Source organism: Cebus imitator, unplaced genomic scaffold, assembly GCF_001604975.1.
Source record: "Cebus imitator isolate Cc_AM_T3 unplaced genomic scaffold, Cebus_imitator-1.0 Scaffold124, whole genome shotgun sequence".
NCBI classification, from domain to species: domain Eukaryota; kingdom Metazoa; phylum Chordata; class Mammalia; order Primates; family Cebidae; genus Cebus; species Cebus imitator.
In genome coordinates, this window is record NW_016107439.1 from 2,562,549 (window position 1) to 2,587,931 (window position 25,383).

The 25,383-nt window shown below is 34.4% G+C and overlaps 1 protein-coding gene across 46 annotated transcripts in view; it reads right to left on the bottom strand.

Annotated features, from left to right (window-relative positions):
• FIP1L1 (factor interacting with PAPOLA and CPSF1) overlaps nt 1–25,383 on the bottom strand; it is a 75,751-nt gene that overhangs the window by 32,428 nt on the left and 17,940 nt on the right. For 20 of the 46 annotated variants that reach the window (XM_037742607.1, XM_017540361.2, XM_017540354.2 and 17 more), the window contains 3 exons: nt 20,542–20,651; nt 11,853–11,960; nt 1,717–1,810 (listed from right to left, as the gene is read on the bottom strand). In XM_037742607.1, coding sequence (XP_037598535.1) covers nt 1,717–1,810; nt 11,853–11,960; nt 20,542–20,651 — 312 coding nt within the window. The remainder of the gene's footprint in view (nt 1–1,716; nt 1,811–11,852; nt 11,961–20,541; nt 20,652–25,383) is intronic. The other 26 variants (XM_037742618.1, XM_037742623.1, XM_037742620.1 and 23 more) reach the window with 3 other exon arrangements.

Below are 25,383 nucleotides of genomic sequence, written 5' to 3' on the forward strand. Positions count from 1 at the left end.
CAACCAAAGTTAAAGTATTCAATTAAGGCAATGTAATCATTAATCACAGACACTAGCCTTTAGAAATTAATATGGCAGGAGGTCAGACATTCACTGTTCCCAGGGCCTGTCATCACCAGGTTGCAAAGTAAGAGACTGTCACGCATGCCTCAACAGATGCAAGCAACAGGCAGCAAAATATGTAAGTAACTTTTTCATGTCAGCCGTGTAACTTTAAGAACAGGGTTTATACTTGAAAAATAAAATAATGCAATGTTTGCAAAATGCTTATCTGTGTGAACAGGTTAAGGAACAGGCAACATGAGAAGCACCCCAAAGCTACTGAAAGCAAAGTGGCACCTCAAAATCTGGATTTTTGACAAGCTCCCCAAGGATGTGTAAATAAATTTGGCAAAGACCAAAAACAGCCAACATAATGTTGTATATTTAATTCATACTTCTCAAATCCTTGCTGACTAAAGCAATATTTTAAACATACAATCCCTCTTTACAATTAACGTTTCCTACATTTAAGTGTAGTGTTTTTTGTAGGGCTTATGCCAATAAGCTATTTCTTAAAGTATTTATTTTGAGAAATCATGGCATTTCAATGGTAAGAGGAAAGAAAAAAAGGATTAATATCTTTCACTGTAGCAATGATTTGCCTTTAAAGATGCTAAAAGGAACATTTCACATGATCAATTTATCTAAGGTAAGAATAAAGTGCTCTGACATTTTTAAAAGTACTCAGAAAAGAGAAATAAATAATGAAAAAAGTATGGCCAAGCTGAATAGCTGGAAATTTCAGTTATTACAGTTCTAACATTAATCATCCAACTTACTGATAACTCATCTCCCCTCATTTTTTCACCTAAAAACAAAGGAACTCTACCTCCCCTAGAAATGTCACATTAAATAAATTATGTATATTCATCCAATGAAGCTATCATGGAGATATTTTAATAATATTTTAAGAATCTGAAAAAATACAAATGATAATTTTAGATGAGAAAAAAAAGGATACACAGAAATATAATTGTAATAGTATCCCAATTTTGCTTAGTAAGAAGAGATGTACCAGATGTGGTTATCTTTAGGTGGTAAAATCACTGGTAATCTTTTATTTTTTATTCAGTGAACCTATATGCAGGTTGTGCATTCCTAATCCAAAAATCTGAAATCTAAAATGCTCCAAGATCCAAAATGTTTTGAGCACCAATATTTTATTGCAAGTAAAAAATTTCACACCCAACCTCATATATGATGGTTCACAATCAAAACTCAGGCCCATTACATTTTACTCAGGGTTGCCAAAGGAAAAATCATTATCATAGATTAACTAATCATTACAATGAATTAAATAACTTATTTATGAAACACAAATGAATTTCAGGTTTAGACTTGGGTCTCATCCCTAAGATTACATACATACAAACATTTCGAAATCCAAAAATTTCTAAAATCGAATACACTTCTAGTCTCAAGCATTTTAGATAAGAGGTACTCAACCTATATTATGTATCTAATAAGGAAAAGAAAAAACCCTATTAAAAAAGAATCAGAGGTTATAAATTCTAACTGGAAGTGCCTTTATAATTAAGGATGATTGGTTCCACATTTTAAATCTCTTTGTATCACCTAAAACAGAGCATAGCACTATGACTGCTGAATAAAATAAATTAGAATGCTGATATAATCCTTCAGTTAAAGAAAATAATTTATTTTAAAATACTAAACCTGTATGTTGCTGTTCTCATTTGCCCGTCGCCGTCCTTCTACTCGGCTGATAGTTATAGTCTGACCAATAACATCAATTGCCCCAGGTAATCTCCTGTAACATAAAAATTGAATCAATTCAGTTTCACCTAATTAGATGCTTAAAAAATAATAAAATCATAAAGAAATAAAAACAGAAGGTGTCTGCAATAAATTTTAAAGTGAAATCAGATCACAATACACTTTGAAAAATATTCCGGGGTTTAAGCTCACTACTTTTGCACTGTTATAAAAAGTTTCATTAAGAAATTAACTACAATCAACATACCCAACAATGATCATGTTAAATTTTAAGTCTCTGTAGACCTCTTCTAAACTTACTATTTTTAGTAGTCTCCAAATGAATTTATCTTTTGTGAAATTAAATGAGACAGCAAATACCAGACAAATGGAAATTTGGGGGCCACTACAATTTTAACACACATGACAGCTCTATTATAAAAACTTTAAATATTTCCCAAAAAGGCTTGACAATAATGCTCATTTTGACACACACAGGATATTTTCCTTGTGATATAGTCCAAGTATTAAAAAACATAAAAAGGGAACCTGTTTTCCATTTCTGATAACTTGAATTTAGATAGAAAAGTTGAAATATTTAAATACTTGCCCTACCTCTATTTACAATCTTTAAAGTTCTTGAGGATATGGAAAAATGGTCTACCACAAAACAATGCTACAAATTTAACAGAAAAACTTAGTAAGCTGTATTTTAAATAATTAAAATAAAGTTAAAAGCTATTATGCAGATGAAGGACTCTATAAAAGTATACATGCCTAAGATGATATAGAAGTCAATTGGAAAAACAGAAAATAAAAAGTGGATGCAAATTAGATGAATTTCTCTTCATCTATATTTCAGTTCTGAACAATTCTGCCTTTAAAACTTTATAGAAGTAAAACAATTAAAATATCACAGATCCTTCCAGTCACTAGATTAGGCTCCTAAAATGAGAAATAACAGCAGCTACCATTGGCTGGATGCCAAACCCATTACATCTAAACCTCACAAAAACTTAAAAATTATTGTGTACCTGTTAAAGACAAGCCAGGGTCCAAAGTGAAATCACTGACCTAAGTATGAATTAAATGACGAAACTTAACTTTCAAACCTGAGTTTTTCTGATCCCAAAGCCTATCGACTTTCCCTTCCCTTGAGCTAGGTTTCTTCCAGCAAGACAATTCACCTTTGAGGAATTTAATACTTTTCTGGAAATCATAGGTTAGTAAGAGTTTATATTAAGTAGACATTGAAACACTCCAAAAATAACTGTATGCTAACAAAGTCAGCCTTATTAAAAGTATATCATGACATCTGAAATTTCTTCAAACATAGTTCCCACCTACCATCTCTTGCCCACTTAAGACTTCCCTTCTCTATAATTTTAATACAATTTAAAAATGTTCATGCCTTTCTGACTTTATGCCTGGGTCACTGACTTCCCAGGTCTCCTCATGGTCCCAAAGATCAAGAATGATTTAATTGGAAGAATAACATATCCTCCAATACAGCTAGGGAAAGACGTTAATATATACACATTACAAAAATCCAAATATCTCGACGATAAGACAAACATTGCGTCAATTTCTTCCCTATAACTTAAATTATAAAGCTATGCCCACTATAACTGCATTATCAAAGCACATGCCATCAGCCCTCTGATATACAAACATTTCATATTCCAACATCCTATAAATACAGGTGTGCATTCTGAGGCTGTCGTTTCTTTTCCGTTTATGGCTGCCTAGACTTCATTGTCAAAATTTTTACTTTCACTATTTCCTTTTCTACTGCCAATCACTTGATTCTCTCCTTTGCAGTTTTAAATTTATTCCCATAAAGAACAAATTCCACCAAGTTTGTTTGGACTTGCAAGTCAGCAAACTCTTCAAATCATTAAAAGTGGTAAAAATTAGATCGAGATATAAGACTAACTTTCCTGTTGAGGGGAAAAATTTCTACAACCTGTCTTTTACCATTTATTTCTAAGGATCTCTAGTTTTAAAAAATTCTGGAACACATTAAAGTATTCAACTCTTAAAATGTACCTTAAATATGGTCAAAAGTCTAATTAGTTTTTTTCAGCTTTAAATTGATTTTTTTTTGAATCACTAAAAATTCAAAATGACAAATACTATGTTTCTAAAAATATATAACTGAGAAATCAGCCTTAACAAGTATATATCCCTAAAGGGAGATTAGAAAATTATAATTCTCTACATTTTCATAACATCTCCTTATGCAGGTATTTTTTAACCACATAAACTGAGTTACTTTAATCAAACACATTAAGTTCACTGTTTTGTTCAGAAATGTTTTATGAGAGACACATAGTATGTACCACAGTAACAAAAAGCACGTTAATATCTAACACTGACAAATAATTTAAAAATCTAATGTTATCCTGATGCCATATTATGGAAAAAATATTGAACCATGTTATTCCATGAAAGTTCTTAAAGAACAGCTTTCTCTTTCATTGCATAAAATGATTTAGTAGAGTTTCTCTATGAGGAAATCAACTATAACTCAGAGTTTCACAAAACATAGGTTAAATTAGGACAACAAACTTGTTCAGTAAGTAGACAGCTAATGCTATTACCAAAATTCTCTTCTCCATATTGGACTCAATCATCTAGTAAAAAGCTAAGGAAGAAACCAACCACCCTGGGTGTCTGAATCAATGTACAGTTTAAACAGGTAATAAATGTTCCCAAGATCCTCTACCTCCCTCCTGGCACAGATGAATATAAAAATATCTCTGAAGTTACAATGGAATTAAATTATCATATTTTGATGATTCTGATGTCCCAGAAAGGATTTGAGGGCTCCCCATAGAAATGCAACAGAAAGTTTCAAATCACAAATCAGGGCTAATAGAAGATAGACGAAAGGCCATAAATTTATCTTTGAAGGTCAGGCTCACACATGTGAGGAGCCTGAGATGGGAGGATTACTTGGACCCAGGAATTCAAGAACAGTCGAGGCAACATGGCGAGACTGTGTGTGTACAATAATTTTAAAAATTGGCCAGGCATAGTGGGACATGCCTGTGGTTCCAGCTATTCAGAGGGCTTAGGTGAGAGCATTGCTTGAGTCCAGGAGATGAAGGATGCCGTGAACCGTGATTATGCCACTGTACTCCAGACTAGGCAATAGAGCAAGAGCCTATCTCAAGAAAAAATAAAATAAATAAATAAAAAATAAATCTCAGCTGCTTTTTCTTGGCAGCCAAAGCAAAGGTTATCATTAATAATTAATGTCTTTAACGTGCATAAGATTAAAACAAAGCATTTGCTCTGAAGATTGTTTTTCCCAGTAATGACAGCCAGTATTTATGGAGCATCTACTATGTGCAAGGTAAGCAATGTTCTGAATACTTTATATATATTTAGTCTTCATAATAAACCCATAAGGCAGCAGCTCTTACTCTTGTCATTTGACAAATGAGAATAAAGAGAAAAAATTTCTCCTTTAAGAGAAAATATGAATACAATAGTTTTTAAACTTTATGGACTACAAAACACAGTAAGGAATACATTTTACGTAGCAATCCAGTAGTCACATTACATTAAAAACTAAAAAGGTTCATGAAACAATACTTAAAAAGGAAAAACAATACTTAAAAAAGGACATTAAGATAAAATGTAATTTTGTTAATATTTAAATACTGCATAGAAAAAAGCAAAATAAACAATACAAAACCAAGAAATACTGGTTGGGACCACCAAATTGTTTCACAACTCATTAATGGACTGCAATCTCATGCTTTTAAAACTATTTAAATAAAGTCTCCAATATTCCTACCAAAAAAAAAATTGAGTTTTACAGAGCTGTTTCTCACAATGCTCTTTAATGCTGAATGAAGCACAACAGCGCACAATTCAGTAAGAGCAATTTAATTTAGGAGAAGCAACACAATGTGGTCTGCGTGTCTAGCGCTGTTAATAGGCTTGATCTAATAATTTAACTGTGCTTTTGAGAACAGTTCAAGTTCTTAACTAGCAACGTGGTTCTCTAAAGAGGAATCAGGAAGTCCCTGATTCTAAATAAATACCTAATGTATAGATGTAATTTTCAGGCAAGGGTCCAGAGTTTACAGCAAATTTTCAAATGGGTTATTGCTTGAAAGAAAGTTCATAACCTTATTTTTTTTTCCCACAGAAAGGACATTCAGACATAACCATATTTTAAAAGAATGGATGAATCACATATCGATGTAGAAATCTATGAATGTTTTCTCACAGAAGAGCTTCTAGTAAGAACTGGGTAGCACACAGTTCAAAGGTCCATTCTCTAAGAAAAAAAGCCTAGAATGTGCCTATCTGACATTCTCAACTTGAAAAGAGATGCACTTGTTATGACATTTAATTCAGGTCACATATGTAAACAGCTCTGCATGGAAACTGTGTAGCATCTTTTAAGCTACTTTAGGAAAGAGATGAGCCTTAGAAGACATGTTGGATTGATTTAAGCACACAGGATGGGAAGGTAGAACAGTTCAATGGAGGGAAGACTATGAGTAGAGAGAAAAGATGGAGGGGGGCAGACATTATGTGCAAAATTTCTGCTTAGCAAATATATTACCTATCAATCTACTTGCAACAGAAGCATCATGCACCTTTGATAGTGGTTACCAACCAAAAGACATTCAAAGAGGCAGAGAATATGAATTAAATGAGAATCATGTGAAGAAAAAGACTGTGAGGCTGTAAAATGCTATGCAAATATCACCTCCCATTGTAACTACATCTATCACTTTACTTCAAAACCGCAGGTACACAGCTATCATTTGATTTTAATCTTTATGCCAACCCAGAATCAAGTCTCTAAATCAGTCGTTCTCAACCTTGCCTGCATATCAGAATCCTGATGCACAGGGTGTACACCAGACTATTTAAATCAGCATTTCTGGGACCCAAGCATCAATACTTTACTGAAGCTTCCTAGGTAATTCCAACATAGTCAAAGTTGAAAACTACAAATCTAAGGGCATATTCAAGAAACTGACAGACATTTTGTTGGCAAATAAAAAATTAACATTTAACTCTTTACGGTGAAAAAATTTTAAAGTCATACCCATCAAGGTAAGAATATCATCGATTACATATTTTTCTACTGATCTTTTAGCTTTGTGGTATTTGAGCCCAGAAATTAGAGACCAGCCTGGGCAACATGGCTGGTCTGACACGGTACTGTTTCTATACTGTGTGTTATGTTTCACTTTCACAAGCACAAGAATAATTTTCTGTATAATATACAATTTATAAAGAAAATTTAATATATTCTAATATTCAAGTAACATATTATTAATAAAAAATCCTGTCCAGAAAAAGAAACTAACCTAAAATAAAAATTACAGAATTCAAACCATCGTCTTCTGGACATGTAATTTATTTTCAATCAGTACTACAGTTAAAGAGACTGATAAACCCCATGATCAAAGAGGAGATCCGACATTCACTGAGTGTGTCTGATTAATCTTTCAAGCCCTGAAATAGGTGTTTTCACAAGCTTAGAACTTATTCAATCCTTACAAGTACATCACATTTAAGGTAAATGGGCCAGGCTTGGTGGCTCACACCTTTAATCTCAGTAGTTTGGGAGGCTGAGGCTGGAGGATCACCTGAGTTTAGGAGATCAAGACCAGCCTGAGCAACATCGTGAGACCCCATCTCTACAAAAAATAAAAAATTAGCCAAGCATGGTAGGCATGCCTGGAGTCCCAGCTAGTCAGGAGGCTGGGGTGGGAGGACTGCTTGAGCCTGGTAGCTTGTGTCTGCAGTGAGCCATTATCCCGCCACTGCACTCAGCCTGGGAAACAGAGTGAGACTCTGTCTTGAAAAAGTACAAAGTAAAGTACATGTCCAACTAGTTTCATTTTCACAGATGTGGAAAGAGGCTGTTTTGCACTATGAAGTGGCAGCACTAGGATTCAGGCTCAGCATAACCAACTTCAAACCCCCTTCTTTCTTCAACAATGTTTTTCACACTAGTTTTCTAAGAGCTGAATTTTTAAAATGTCAATTACTTTTTAAGCTCTATTTAAAACAAAACTAAAAACCTTGAGTGCCTAAAGGTGAAATAAGCTCAAATTTCACTCAATGGAGGACACAAATGTGTTCAGTAGTGTAAATAAGTTTACTCACTTTTGTACAGAGCTTGGAATAAAGCTCTACCTTCCATATTTATGCTTGCTTTTAAATGTATCAATGATAAGAAAAGACACAGCTCTACAAGAAACAAAAAAACTCCCAAGGCCTTCATATGTCCAATAACATAAAATCTTACAAGCTACATATTATAACAACACACATTTAGAGCCCACGATCCAATGCCCCAAGGTACAGGCACACCTTTTCAGTATAGTGTCTCATCAAGACATAAAAGTAGATAGTCCAAGAACAGAGGAAGAGGTCATTCTTAGATATAATGTTCATTTAACATCCAGTTTTATTGTAAGTATTGTGTTTAATATAAGAAATACACACATATTTAAATGTATTTGTGATTTAACATTGAAGAGCAATTTTTATTATTCATTCAAGAGTATGAATCAGTTAAAAAAACATTTCGATATAGGAACATAAACTTAAGAAAAATAAACTATCACTTGAAATTTAATTATCTAAGAGGAACAGAACTTGGTAGCATAAAATGGAAACAAAATTTAAAAATAAACAGTGCATTAGGGTAAGTTTACACCAATCATCCATTATTACCAGTTTCAATTTCCTGCACTCACTAAAACTGCTTCATTCTTCTAATTCATTTCATAAGAGTTAAAATTTGAATTTACAAAGCAAACTTACACCAATAAAATGCCATTGTTATACATACAGATTTAGCTTGAAGAATACTGTTGAATTGGAAAACACTGTATTGCACAAATTAATAGTAACTAGCATATGATAAGGCCACAACTTCAAATATAATAATAGTTGTTTATTTAGAGAATAGGTCTTGCTCCATCACCCAGGCTGGAATGCAGTGGCATGATCACAGCTCACTGCAGCCTCCCCTGTCCAGTAATCTTCCCAAGTAATTAGGACCACAGGTGCACACCACCATACCTGGCTAATTTTTGTATTTTTTGGTAGAGTTGGGGTTTTGCCATGTTGCCTAGGCTGGTCTTGAAATCCTGAGCACAAGTGATCCACCCGCCTCAGCCTCCCAAAGTGCTGGGATTAGAGGCATGAGCCGCAGCACCCCGCCCAAATATAACAATTTATGAAAAATATCTTAATCATTATTTACTTGCTCTTTACGAACATTTATGCAATGCCTCAAACTCTACACTTGGCAGTTACTTTTAACTAGAAGAGCTTTTGAAATCCAGTTCTTTTACATCTCCAGAGAGAGAGAGTGAGAGTGAGAGTGAGAGCGTGTGTATGTTTTAAAAGAGAAAAAGTAGCCGTGTGTGTGTGTGTGCGTGTGCATGTGTGTGTTTAAAAAGAGAAAAAAAGCAGCTTTTATCCAAGGTATTTGTTTTTGGAACTTTCTAAAGAACAAAACACATAATGGAAACACAGCCTCAAATTTCCTTCTACATATATCCCCTGAGACTAATTACAAAGTCAAGCATCTTTTTTAGAGAGAAGTAGGTATAGATGCAGTTGAGAGAGAGCTCTGAGACGTATCTCTTTCAGCTATGGGAACCAATATTTTCTCTAAAAATTAGCCATCTGGTGTCCAAAAATAAAGTATTATATCTAAAGTAAAACAATTTTAAGTAAAATGTTCTAAGTCAAATAACAGATATAAAAGGAATTTCTGATGTTAAAACAACAAAGCCAAAGAAACAAACATAAAGTTTAAAATTACATCGAAAATAACATATTTTAAGCATTTCTTTTTTTTTTTTTTTTTGAAATAGGATCTCACTCTGTCATCCAGACTGTAGTGCAGTGGTGCGATCTTGGCTCACTGCAACCTCCACCTCCCCGGTTCAAGTAATTCTCATGCCTCAGCCTCCCAAGTAGCTGGGATTAAAGGTGCCTGCCACCCACACCTGGCTAATTTTTGTATTTTTAGTAGAGACAGGGTTTCACTATGTTGGCCAGGCTGGTCTTGAACTCCTGACCTCAAGTGATCCACCTGACTTGGCTCCTAAAGTGCTGAGATTACAGAAATGAGCCACCAAGGCTGGCCTACTTTAAGTATTTCTATGCCTTTGTTTATGAAAGTCAACTTGCCTGAAGTATTGGTACTACAGGCAGAAAAGCAGGTATTCTAGTGTTGGTTTTGCCTCTTAACTAGCTATGAATTCAGGCAAATTCTCTAATCTCTCAAATCTCTTTTTCCATTGTAAACCAGGGACTAGTCAGAAAATAAAGAATTTCAGGTTTGAAGAGGCTTTCCAAATTACACAGTCTAGCTCCACTATGTTACAAATGTATGCATAGACATGTTAGGAAAGTTTCCTTAACTCACACAGGTAGTTACTGAAAAAACTAAATGTAAAATCCAAGTCCAATACTTAACACAATAAAAAAAGTTCTAAGTTTAAGATTCTATCAATAGTAGCATGATGATAAGTTTACAATTAGTTCTTATTGTCTGGCCCTTTTAGGATCAGTAAATAGGCTCTCCACACTGCCAGGTTAAATATAAATCCAAGTGTTTCTCTATGCAATAATCGAGTTACTTGTTGTATAGAAAATGTATTATTAGTACAATTATGAACTTTTAGGTTCCACAGAAATGTCCAATGTGCAAAGACTCATACGTTTCATTCTATATTTGTCAGATTTAACTTTTCTTTACTTAAAATAACTCTTGAAATTTCTATTCGTTTTTCAAACAGAATTTTAGTGTTCAAAAACAAAGATCAGTATTATTTAATACATAGAAAAAAATGAGTACTTTCAAAATAATACAATGAAAACTTTCTTCAACCTATTAAAGTAACACATGCAACTGACACTATTGTAAGAATGCAGGTAATACATTTTTATCTACATTAGTTACTAAACTTACGTTTAGACATCCTTACTTTGAGATGTATATCCACTTTTAAGAATGACTAAGCTTCTCTCCTAACAAGGAATTCTTACAGCTCATGTGGAATATATAATTAAGACTATATAGAAAATGAAACATAAGAAAATCAATTTGTGATAATGTTTCCTCCCTTTTCTTTTGGGTGCTATGATCAAAGGTATCTGATTATAATTTAAATTTATATTTTTTAAGATTTTAAATTAAAATAATTTAAAACATATTAATATAGCATTGAGCTAACCAAGTAAATTGCTGAAAATTCTCTAACAAAAGCAAAAGAAAAACAAAATTACCCATGGTATGCCACAATTTTTTAAAACCTTAAATGATAAATTAGGTAAATATCTTGGTCTGTATTTTGAAGTCAGGTTATCAAAGCAAACTCTCTCAGACGATCACTGTGGGCAATGCACTTTCATATTGGAACATAGTTGCTTCTCACTGAATCTCTTAAAGATTAGGTTATTATTTCAATTTTTAGGCTCAGAGAAATTATAATATCCATTCGAGGTTGTATGCTTTATAAATTTAAGATTCAGAACACAAACCAAAATTCAATGGAGGGTAGATCATTAACAAAAGCATAACAACAAAAAGGGAAATAGCATATTCCAGGGCAGCTCCTATATCCACTTAATGAAATCACAGGTTTTTGCACTGCACTGTACTAGTGTGTCAGATTGCAAAGATTCAGTAGAATCAAATTTTACAGGTCTCAAATACTGGCTCAGAATGTTAGGTTTTATTCAATAAGTAGTGAAAAGCACCTGGAAATTTTTTTTAATGGGATGTGGTATGAGAAAGAATTAACCTGCAACAAGGGGGAGGAATAAAAAAATTTACTGAGCATCCATTAGCACAGTTCAATATAATTCATTAAATATTCTAAACAGCCAGAAAGATGAGTGGCAAGACAAGCAAACCAAGTCTTGATTTATACAGTAACTAAAAAACCCACAACTGTACCCTGAGAAAGCATAATTTGGAGGGTTAAAAATATGGTACAGTCAAAATTTATTATCTTACTAATAAGACAAAACAACATTGATGATCTAAACATCAGGGAGTATCCAATGTTTAAAAATAGCCTTACCTTAGATCAGGTGATTCGGCCCTCCCATATCGATCCTGCCACTTCCCAACGCTTGAATTGGCTTTTCTGGAGGCAGTACTTGTCTGAGACTGAGAAGAGGTGCTGTTTCTGGTGAGATAAATTTTCTATGTTTTTTCTTACATATTGTTTGTTGTCTCTGACCCCCCTTGTTCTCTTTTTTTTTTTTTTTCCTTGACATGCTTTTTCTAAAGTCCCTTAGTATGTTCCTACAGTACCATTCTCAAGTCATATAAACTACTTGCTGTGGTACTAAGTATTTAAAAATACATGTGCTATCAACACTGTATTAACTCTAGAATATTTTTAGAAATATTCTTCAACAAAGTATGATGTCAATGCAGTAAGGAGAAAAGATCTTAGAACTAAGGGTTTACATCAGATTACAATACATTATTTAAAAAATACATTTATGTGTCTGTGCGAATTCTTAACATTAATTTTTGCAGTTTCACAAAATCTTATTCCAAATTTTGGTATTTCGTTCCCTGTATTCTTCAACAACAGATTTAAGTATTGTTAGTGCAACCAGTTATCAGTAACACTCTGACGGGTTTCATAAAAACCTATACTAAATATTTTATAAAAATTCCATTTCAAAATAACTTAACTCTTTCAAAGTAAAGTTCCCAAAAAAAGTTAATTTTATCCCCGTTGACATACTTCCTAAAAAGTACAGATATCTGCACTATTGTTAATACTTTAAACAACTAATAAGATGGTCTTTCAAAGCAATAGGAAATATATACATTTTCATGTATCTGTTTCTGTAAAAAGAAACACAGAAAAAATAGACCAGAAATTAAATGAAATCTGTCTGACAGAAAATGAATGAAACAGAGAAAGGTGTGGTAAGTTTCTATATACCTTTGGATACTCTCGCCTTTGGAACTGTTAGATGGTTTACATATGCCAAAAATAATAAATCCAGTAAACATGGAAGGAAAATAAATATTAAAACTGTATACAGATATCATGGACCAAATTATATTTTAAATTATTAAAATAACAACTCTGTAGGAAACTTTTGAACCCAATATTTAAACTATATACCCTCAGTCTAAAGACAGACAAAAAACTGTAAACAAATCTTAAACTCTATTAAATAGGTTTTCTCGTAACAGTAAAAGTCCTGAATCTGTTATATATGTATTTCAAGATTCTGGGAGCCAGGTTCTCATTGTGGAAAAAAAAAAAAAAGGAGACATAATATGGAAGAGGAAAAGGGAAATAGGAATAACAATCCTGTGATGTTCAAATGGAAGTAAAAGAAACATTATGATTTCATGATTAAAATGTATTTTGAAAAACACACATGGCAATTTCATCATGAAATTGCCACTTCTTTCCCACCTCTGAGTCCTGAAAAGGCCTGGATATAACGATGCCCCCAGTATAATGGGCACAGCTAGAACCCTGATCTTGTTTTTTACCATTCCCTGCTAAAAGGAATCAGAGTGCCTTTGCAAATGGCTGCCAAGGAAGAAACAGGGAAACTACAAGATAAACCTGGAATATCCTGGTAATTACAAACTATAAAGACAACCTAAAAAAAAAAAAACACATAATGGAGACCTATGAAAAGGTCACAGGAGCAAGTTGGAAGAGGAACAATATGAACACCAAAATGAATTACAGTATATATAAATCATACATACGGGTTAAACACCATGGATGCAAAAAAAGCTATATTTGTAAGTCACACATACAGTTTCCCACACCTTAAATAAGAATTTATGAATCAAAGTGGTAAGTGGTGAAATGGGAAAGCTCATTTTTAAAGCAGAATGCCAACTAATAAATGTTAAGAGAAATAACAGATAATCACTATTTTGGAGCCATTACAGTAATAACTAACTAAAGGAAAAATTATCACTGGAGCTAAAATCTCTAAAAGTTTGAAGAGGAACAGGATATTTAGTCTTTCCACAAATTACTTATTAAATGCAAAGGAAAAAATAGTAACTTTGCAGAAACCCAAAGGATACCACCACAACTAAGTCATTAGAATTATCATTACTAATAAAATAATGTTACACACTGACATCACGTATCTCCAAGCCAATGCACTGAGGATACATCATCACTTACATAGTATTCCTGCCCAAAAAGCAAAACCTGAATCTAATCATGAGAAAAGATCAGGCAAACCCAAAAACAATCTACTAAACAACTAGGTTGTACTCTTCTAAAATTCAGTGTCAAGAAATACAAAGAAAAGCTAAGAAGCTGATCCAGATTTAAGAAAAAGAAAAAGATAACATAGTTAAATTTAATGAGTGATCCTGGATTGAATACTAAATCCATGCAGAAAGAAAACATTGCCATAAAAGATATTGGGATAATTTGCAAAATTTATAGCTTGCAATTAGATGAAAGTACTGATTCACTATTTGATTTTCTGACTTTGATAACTGTGCCCTATGATTATCTAACAGAATGTCCTGGTTCTGAGGAAATTCATGCTTAAGTGCTTAAGGGCAAAGGGTCATGATGCCTACAACTAACATTCAAATCGCTCAATAATTGTTTTTGAGAAATTATAAAGCAAATACGACAAAATGTTATTACCGGCAAATCTCAATAACAGTATATGGAAGTTCTCTGTACTTTTTTTTTTTCCAAATCTTTGTAAGTTTAAATATTTGTCAAAATAAAACTTTTTTTTTCAAATGACAACAACAAATGAAGGAGGCATAATGGGGGCTTCTAGGGGTAATGGAGACATTCTTTATCAGTCTACATCCTGGTTTACGTATGTTTAGTTTGTAAAAATTTAATCAAGCTGTACATTCCTGATATGCCACTTTTCTGTATGCACATTTCACAAAAAGTTAAAATGAAAACTTTCAAAGATTAAGCAAAACATTCTGATATATTAAATATAAAATTTTACTTAACAATGCCAATTTGCTGGGCAGTACAGAAAGTTGGAAACCCGGCATTTCTATTGATAAAGTATGAAAAAATATTTTTAAAAGTTCTGTGCAAGCATATCAACACTTATCTATACATTAATAAGGCAATCTAAGATTTTAAACAATGGAAATACAGTACTTAGGTCAGTAGTACAGGTAAGCCTTAAATATCTACCGTGCACCCTGCATTATGTCTTAATGAATAACATTTATTGTTTTCTCCCTAAGGTCAATACAATTTTACTTTTAAAGATGTCTATCCAATCTTCATAAATATGATGAATAAAACAAAAAAATATTTTTTATGAGAAATATTTCACAATGACTGAAAAGTATCCTTTTTATCAAATAAAGATGAGTCTAGAAAACAAACTTGCCTAATGAGTTGTGGCTGCTGTCCTTTACGTAAAAAAGTAACAGTGTTGACAACTTAGGTAATTTCTACAGGTAGCAGTGGTAATTATTCATTTTTAGTTTTTTAATAGTGATAGCCCTGCTAGTTCTTCCGTTCTTTCTTTACTTTCTTTCAGCTGCGACTTACCTATATTTGCTCTCCATCTCTTCTTAGCCAATGGCCCATCATTATGATAACTCCCTTGAGTAAACACTCATGTTCCTGTCCCCTTTATCCCTTTTTAATAATTGCCTGATACATCAACTTCTGTTAAATCCAATTCTAGCTAATTTTCATGAACTCTCATATGCCTGACAAGAGTCACAGAAACACCCAAAAAGCAGCTGATTTGTCTCCTTTTAAACCCATGACCATCAATCTCAAGAAAAGCTGAAAATATACAGCAGTCTTCCCCCTTATCCTTGGGGGATACATTCTAAGACCCTCAGTGAAGGATATATTCTAAGACCTCCAGTGGACGCCTGAAGCTGAGGATGATACTGAACTTAATATGTACATATTTTTTCTACACATACATACCTATCATAGAATTTATAATTAAACACAGTAAGAGATTAACAACAATAATAAAAGAGAACAATTATGTGAGTGCAAAAGTAACTGGTTTTTGCACTGTTAGAATCTGCAGTTTGCTACTGGAATACATTCTTAAATAAACATGGTTAAGTTATTTATCACTTTAATGGGCACTTCTCGCTTTATTTTTATTTTTATTTTTTGCTAATGACTTACTTGCTGTTTTTGTTTATTTTAGACTACAGAAATGATGTTAGACAAAAAGCAAATTCAAGCAATTTTCTTATTTGAGTTCAAAATGGGTCATAAAGCAGTGGAACTTGCTACATCAACAACACATTTGGCTCAGGAACTCTAATGAACATACAGTACAGTGGTAGTTAACAGAAGTTTTACAAAGGAGACGATATCCGTGGCTGGCCAATGGAAGTTGACAACCAACTGACAATAATCATCGAAGCCGGTCCTCTTAAAACTACACGAGAAGTTGTTGAAGAACTCATTAACAACCATTCTACAGTCATTCAGCATTTGAAGCAAATCAGAAAGGTGAAAAAGGTCAGTAAGTGGGTGCCTCATAAGCTGATCGAAAATAAAAAAAAAAAAAACATCATGAAATGTTGTCTTCTCTTACTCTAAGCAACAACAATGAACTATTTCTCTATCAGATTGTGATGTGAGACGAAAAGTGGATGGTATATGACAACTGGAGATGACTAGCTCAGTGGCTGGACAGTGATGTAGCTCCAAAGCACTTCCCACAGCCAAACTTGCACCAGAAAAAGGTCATGGTCACTGTTTGGTGGTCTGCTGCCGGTCTAATCGCTACAGCTTTCTGAATACCGGCAAAACCATTACATCTAAGAAGTATTCGCAGCAAATAGATGAGATGCACCCAAAACTGCAATGCCTGCGGCCAGCATTGGTCAACAGAAAGGGCCCAATTCTCCTCTACCTCAACGCCTGACTCCATGTTGCAAAACCAATGCTTCAAAAGTTGAACAAATTGGACAACAAAGTTTTGCCTCGTCCACCATATTCATCTGACCTCTTGCCAACTGACTGCCACTTCTTCAAGCATCTCAACAACTTTTTGCAGGGAAAACGCTTCCACAATCAGCAGCATACAGAAAATGCTTTCCATGAGCTCGTCAAATCCGAAAGCATGAATTTTTACACTACAGGAATAAACAAACTTATTTCTCATTGGCAAAATGTATTGATTGTAATAGCTGCTATTTTGATTAATAAAGATGTGTTTGAGCATAGTTATGATTTCAATTTCACAATCCAAAACCGCAATTACTTTTGCACCAACCTAATAACAATATGCTGTAATAAAAGTTATGTGAATGTGGTGTCTCTCTCTCTCTCTCTCTCTCCAAATATCTTATTGTACTGAAACCAAGGAAAGCAAAACCCAGATGAGGAATAGTACTGTACAGTTTCTCTCCCTGCATCATCAATTTTGTACTCTAACTCATTACCATCCGCATATAAAAACACTGTAATTCCTCTCACCTTGGGAAAAAAAAAAAAAGCTTGGATCCACACTTCACTCTAGCTGTCAAGCTACTCCTTTCACCTAGTTTATTCACACAGCTCCAAAAGACTATTTCAGACCTATTTTCTTCTCAAACACTCAATGCTACCTTTCAACGGCCTCTTATTTCCAACAGGCTCACTCTTACTAGATATGTCTGCATATTATTTTGCTGGGAAAAAATGGAAGCAATCAGAAGAGCACTTTCAATTATTCCCATTCCCTTATCCACCTCCCCATCTGCACTGGTGCCCTGTATCCTGCCTTCCATCCTGTTCTTATGAATGAGTTGTCCATGCTTCTACTTAAGGGCAACCCTTCCACTTGCACATTACATCTCATCCCTCTGGCCTTATTAAAGGACACTGTTCTACAACTCCCCTGTCTCACATCATCAATTTCTCCTCTAGTAACTCATTCCTATAAATATACAAAATGCTGCAATTATTATTATTTTTCAGACAGTGTCTCGCTCTGTCACCAAGGCTGGAGTACAATGGCGCAATCTTGGCTCACTACAACCTCCGCCTCCTGGGTTCAACCAACTCTCCTGCCTCATCCTCCTGAGTAGCTTGAACTACAGGTGTGCATCGCCATGCCCAGCTAATGTTTGTATTTTTTGTAGAAAGGGGTTTTTGCCATGCTGGCCAGGGTCCTCTCAAACTCCAGACCTCAACTGATCTGCCCATCTCAGCCTCCCAAACTGCTGAGATAACAGGCATGAGCCACAGTGCCTGGCCAAAATGCTGGGGTTTGTTTTGAAAAAAAATCTTTTTCTGACCCCACATTTCCCTCCAGATACTGTCCCATTTCTCTGGCCCCCAAAGAAAGAAAACAGTCTGCCAAAAAGTGCCCATATTTTCTCTAATTCTTTTCCTCCCATTCTCTATTGAATCTATTCCAAAGTCTTTTATCTTCACTTTATATAAATACAAATGAAAATGATCCTGGTCAGGATCACCAATGAGCATCAATAAAATCCAATCGTCATTCTTAGTCTTCATCTTCTTGACCAATCAACTGGATTTAATATTTGATAGCTGACATTTCTCCTTGAAACACATCGTTTTCAAGACATACAGTGGGTTTTCTTCCTATTTTATTCATCATTTGACCTTATTAGTCTGCTCTTACTAGTTCATCCTTATTTTGCTGACATACAAGGGAGTGCTCCACGGCTGTCTCTTACCACTTCTCTATCAATACTTACCTCTTTTATGGACTAATTCCATTTTATAATTTCATTTAAATAATATTTAAACACTGATTATACCAAATTCATTATCTCCAGCCCATACTCTTCCCCTCAATTCCAGATCCATATAGCCAACTTCCTACTCAAATTTCCCATTTGCATGTTCAATACGCATCTCATTTTTATTATGTTCTACACTGAATTCTTCTTCCTCCAATAATCACTCCTCCTTATGCTCTTTTCCATCTCTGTAAATGACAAATCCCTCATTCTGGTTCAGTTGATTAGAAAAAAACCTTGGATTCATCCTTGTCTGCTTTTTCCTCTATAATCCATACCCAAATCCATCAAGATAGCTTATTGGCTTACCTTCTGAAATATACCCGGTAGCTGACTACTTCTCAGCATCTCTACCACTATCATCTTGGTGGAAGTCACCATTACCTCTTCCTAGATAATTGCTGCAACCTCCGAATTGTCCTCCCTGTTTTCACCCACCCTAAGTAATTCTGTAGTCTGTTTTTAGAAAAGCAACTATGGTAACTTGAAACTTTAAAAACCTGAATCAGATTATTTCACTGCTCTGCTCAAAATCCACCAGTGAGTCCCCATTTATTTAATTTATAGGAAAAACCAAAGCCTTTATAATGGCACTCACAACCCTATATAATCTGGCCCAAATTCTGAAAAGCCACTCAACAACAAAAAATAAAAGGTGAAGTACAGAAAAACTATTGATTTTTAAAGAGTTTAAGTATAAAAGCAAACATCTAGAGTATTTTCTAGGTACCAGGCACTGTTCTAAAACACTTTACATAAATGAGTCCACTGAATGTATATAACTACACTGTGAGAGAAGTATTACTACTACATTTTACAGATGAAGAAATCAAAGCATAAGAAGATTAGGGAATTTGCCCAATGACAGCACAGCTATTAAGCTGCAGAGCCAGTATTTGAACTCCAGAAATCTGACTCCAGAGTCCAAGCTGTTACCATCACTCTATATTGTAGAATACCATAAACTGAATGAATGAAGTCTTAAAAAATGGACATTCCAAAAGAATACTACATATTAAAATACAATATATTACTATATATTAAAAGCTTAGCTATCATTCTTTAACCAAACATTTTATGAGATTATATTTAGTTCAAACAATCACATTTCATTTTATCTATGACTATTCACAAAAATACTGGATCACTTTATGACATTTAATTTTGGCTGAAAGCTTCAAAAATCTTTATCTTAGAGCTAGACTAGATGCTACTATAAGGCACCTTCCTGTATTAGATTATTCTGAAATAGCTCTTACAGCAATACAAAACTGCAGAATAACAAAAACAAAGTTATATAAAACAAATTTAAACAAGTAACCCAAAAGATAAGTGATCTGGCCAAGGACTAGTAATAGGTGGGTTATTAATTTGTTTCAGGCCCAGACTTAAGTCATCTTATCTAGTCCAATATTAAACTACTGACCTCAAATTTTGCTAGTCTGAGCCTACTATCCTTTAGCAGTTTCCTGGTAATGACATAATAGGGTAACTATTTGTCACATTTAAGTAAAAAGTACATTTTCTAGCATATTTGCCTCTTACATCTGATATCTTCTGGAATATATTAGGTATCATCACATCAAACCAAACAACAACAAAAAATGGTTCCAGTTTTAAAGATTTTTCCAAGCCAAAATTTCAATAGCCTCTTTCACTAAAATCAGCAAAACACCTTTAAGCCAATAGATCTAGACTTAGAAGTCCAATAATTCCTTATTATGTAAGAATAATAAGCAGAGGAAACAGCTAATACTATTGTTGTTACCACCTCTCTTGAATGTAAGATTGTCTCTTTAAACATACACATAACTATATATCACATTTCATTTCTTGCTTACCTAGGCTTTTTAGACGGAAGAACACCAAGAAGTTTCTCATGAAGAATTCATTTTGTACTAAAACAAGGTAGAATGTTCCAGTTTTTTGGTAGAACATTCAGAGCTTTTATACTTAATATAGCACAAATACAATGTAAAGATACCAATGTCTTATAATAATTGAGTTACAACTATGTAACTAACCTGCTTGGTGGGAGCCCAGTCTTGAACAAAGAAGGAGGAGAAGTAAACTCAGCTTTTGTAGAGGGAAGTGCTGTTTCTTTCTCTGAATTTCCAGTTCTTCCCTGCTGTACCTTAAAAAAAAAAGGTTATTAGCTTGTTTAATTTACCAGAATACTCAAACATAATGGACTTTAGATGTTAAAGTAAGTTTATAACATTTAATTTGAAGTTAAACACAAAGAATGTTTCATTGCTAAATATTTATTAAAATTAGCCTATTTTAGAATAGTATTAGGTAAAAGCACCAAAGAGAAAATTGGATCAAAATGTTCCAACTATCAAAAAGTTCACATTAATAACACATAAAAGCTGAATAAACTGTAATTCTTTGGCACCTTCATAAACTCCCCCAGATCAACACAAATTAAGTCCCAGCTGATTGGTTATGACTTTATGTTTCAACACGAAGTCATATTCTTCAAGAAAGGCCTTGAAGAATTTTCCCATTCTGTGTTTACTACCCTTATTCTAAGAAAACAATAGGTCACCATTTTAGCCATTCTGACCATTTTCTATTCAGACTGTGATTTCCTGTAACACAAATGTCAATAATCTGCTACTGTACATCCATACGATTTCTCCCATTTTCTCATCACCATTAACAGTACCGCCATCCTGCCAGTTCAGCAGGCTTAAAAGCCCGAAGTCAATCATCTGTCTTAATACCTCTTCTCCCTCTTTTTTCTTTTTTTTTGAGACAGGGTCTCATTCTGTCACCCAGGCAGAGTTGTCACCCAGGCAGATTGCGCCACGAGAGTACAGTGGTGCAATCTCGGCTCAATGTAGTCTCTACCTCCTGGGTTCAAGTGATTCTCTTGCCTCAGCCTCCTGGGTAGCTGGGATTACAGGTATGCACCACCATGCCTGGTTAATTTTTGTATTTTTAGTACAGACGGGATTTCGCCATGTTGGCCAGGCTGGTCTCAAACTTTAGTCCTCAAGTCATCTGCCCACCTCAGCCTCGCAAAGTACTGGGATCACAGGCGTTAGCCATCACACCCAGCTTTCTCTTTATATTAATTTCAAAACCAGTTATCTACTTATTCCATAACTCCTCTAAGATCTGCCTATTTTTTCTGCTCTTATTAGAATCCGTGGTGTGTAGCCCAGTCACATTCCTCTAGACTGCTGAAATGACTTCTTTATGCTCTTTTACCTTTATACTCACCTTTTTATCTTAAAATTATCATCAATCTATTCAATTTAACAGTTTAAACAAAGTTTAAGTTTCCTTACACTTAAATAATATCATGCCATATTTTATACCCTATTTAAATTCCCTGCTCTGTTTAAATTCAGCATCACCCTCCTTTCCTAGGAGGTAAAGAACCCATGTCTCAAGACATTCTGACTGATATATTTGAACCACCGATTCAATTCCAAAATCATCTACCTCCCAACTAATCATTATGTGAGAAAAAGAAACTCTTTTACACTTAAGCCATTATAGTCAGGTAGGTCTCTTATTAACAGTGCCCAACCCAATTCCTAATTGATACCCTCATATACTGAGCGTTTTCCATTTAGTTTATTTGAAAATGAGTTCTGCTGCTTAAAAAAAAATCAATTTAAATGCCCTGATTCTAATGAGATGATGAGAACCAGCACTAAGGCAATGGGAACAGAAAGAAATGGACTTGACGGGTAAAACAAAAAGGATCTGGTGAAAGAATGTAAATATAATTCATTCATCATTTATTATCTATTATGTACCAGAAGCTGATAGAGAAACACAACAGGATCCTGGACCTTAGGGAAAAAAAAACACACCAACAATCAGAGCAATATAATAAATATTATGAAAAAAAATCTAAAGGATAAAAGATGTTATAACAACACAAAAAGAAATGCATTGCTCTGCCTGGGAATTTCAGGAATATTCAGAGTTGACACTGTTGTCCCAAGTGCTCCCTTGGCCACCAGTAATTTCAATATAACTTCTTTCACATCTAACAGACATCTCAAAGTTACCATGGCCAAAACAAAACTACCAATTTTCCCTAATCTGATCCTCTCCATGTCTTCCGCATATAAATAAATGGCACCATGATCTACTGAGCTGCTCAAGGAAAACAAAGAACTGTAGAAATTATCTAACACATGTCCACATCCGATATGTCAACTTTACCTTTACAACATACGCCAAATTTCAATCTGTGATCAGTAACTTTCGTGGAAAACACAGCTGGCAGTTCTCTGAGGTTTGTCATTTGTAAAGAGAGTCACAAAGATATTCCAGACTATTTACAGATCGTTTGGTTTACACTGAGAGCTATCACTTCACTTTTGTGTGGCAGAGAAATAAGATTTCATTAATTCCTTTTTGCATTGTTTATTTTTATTACGAATCTTCTTATGAACAGATAGAGACTACCTAAGTTGGCCATGAGAAGAAAACAGCATAGACATAACTGCCTTCAGAGAAGATGCGTGCCACTCCATTCATGAGTTCCCTTCCCCTGAGAGGGGATAAGAATAAACCGTGTTTGGACCACCTGGATTTAAGGTGTAGTCGCACAGCTCACTCTCTGGTGATCACTGATCTCTCTAGCTAACTTTACTGAGTCTACCAGAAGAGGAATGAAGGAAAGATACTCAACCACCCAAAAGAATTTTATCATGGCAATAGTGTGATTGCTTAGAAGTTCCCACACAAAAAGAAATCATCTGAAAGCACGTGGGATGATATATTAGTGTCATAGGATTTTCTTCTTCCTGGTTTCTCTTCACAGGGAAAATAACATAAATTCAAAAGGATTCCAGTATGAAGCACAATTACTTGCCTCCACAACAAAAATATCTTTTTCTGCACATAAACATTTTTTCATCAGTTAAAAAAAATACCTTTTAATATCTTAGAACTTTCTAGTGGTAAAGACTTCAAAACTCAAAATTTCCCTTTCATACTCCCATAATTCTCTAAAAGTATTAAGTTTGTGTATGCTTCAGTAATTTTGTTAAGAAAAAAAGGGCTCCATCTGATATCAACTGCACTGGCCATTTGGTTTGTACAACAGAGAGAAAATAAACAGTTCACTAGTATTTGTATGAAGAGACTAAGAAAGAAGCTATTAATTGCCACGCATTTTATGACTGGCTTTAATGTTTATAAAAGCATCATTTTTTCAATTTTGTAAGCAATATCCATTTAAGGCTGTAAAAGAAAGCATAAGATTCTAATTGTAGTTCATTTCAGCTCAACATGGAAATATTCGTTTTTGAAGCTTTTTCTCACCATGTAATTTTAAGAGGCTAACGTTTTATTTCCTTTGAAGTTCTGTTATATCTTTGATTATTTTGTATAGGTAAACCCTTTAAAAGGCCTACTTAACGTCTAAACTACAGTTATGTCCGGGTGCTGTGGCTCACACCTGTAATCCCAGCACTTTGGGAGGCTGAGGCAGGTGGATCATCTGAGGTCAGGAGCTCAAGACCAGCCTGGTCAAAATGGCAAAACCCCGTCTCTACTAAAAATACAAAAAACAGCCAGGCGTGGTGGTGTGCACCTAAAATACCAGCTACTTGGAAGGCTGAGGCAGGAGGATCACTTGAATCCAGGAGATAGAGGTTGTAATGAGCCAAGACCGTCCCACTGTACTCCAGCCTGGGCAACAAGAGCAAAACTCTGTCTCAAAAAAAAAAAAAAATCATAAAATACAGTTACGCCAGTGAAGTCCTACTCAGGGTGATACTTATATACACAAGACGAGTGCTCATTATTCTAACAGGATATGTTGAGGTGCTTTTCACTTTGTGATGCTGAAATATATTAATAAAAAATAAACACACATACAAAATTCCAACACATTATGTCCCATCCTAAAACAGTACCTGGCATGCAATAAGTACTCAATAAATATTTGTTATCTGACTGACTTTGGAAATCAACTTAAATGTCACTTCTTCAAACTCCATAGAACATGTAGTTTATAACTATATCATCTTTGGCATGGTTATTTAATTAATACTTAAATTTTCCCATTAAGCACAACAAACTCTGGACTATAGCCTTCATGTCTATTATGCTGACCTTCCCACCAAAGCCTAATATGCTTCCTGGCACACTCAATGCTCAATTAAAAACTAGGAAAAAGGAAGGGGAAAGGATTGGGGAAGAGACGTGGGAAAGACAGTAAAAGAAAGAGAGGTGGCAAGTATGGTAGGAAGAGTATTTATAATAGGGGAAAGATCAGAGAAGATATTAGGAAAACGGAGCAGATTTTTATACACACAAAAGTTGCTTGTGTTTCCTACCTGTTTTCCCTTAATTTCTTCATAATATACTCATTATATTAAACAATCCTGAAAATCTTTACTATTCTAGCAGTCTTTCTAGTCAACTTGCATTATTATCCATTTGTTTGTCTTCAGATGTTACACTCAAGATTACAGACTCAAAATTTGTCTAACCAGAACATAATGAGATTATTTCACAGAACCTAATAGCTTAAGAAATGATCAAAGACATTATGGCTCATTTTCTAAAAACAAATTTATGTTAGATCTGACAAATCCAAACAAAACTTAAGTCTTAAACTTGAGAAGCTAAATACCCAAATTATGCTACCACTGTACTAAACGTTTTAAAATTATTTTTGAAATTTCCTTTGGCTGCCTATCATAGCTTCATTATAAAAATTTAACATTACAAACAGTATCTTAAAAAAAAAAAAAAAAAAAACCAGCCAGGCATGTTGGCTCATGCCTGTAATCCCAGCACTTTGGGAGGCCAAGGCGGGCAGATCCCCTGAGGTCAGGAGTTTGAGACCAGCCTGGCCAACATGGTGAAACCCGGGGTCTACT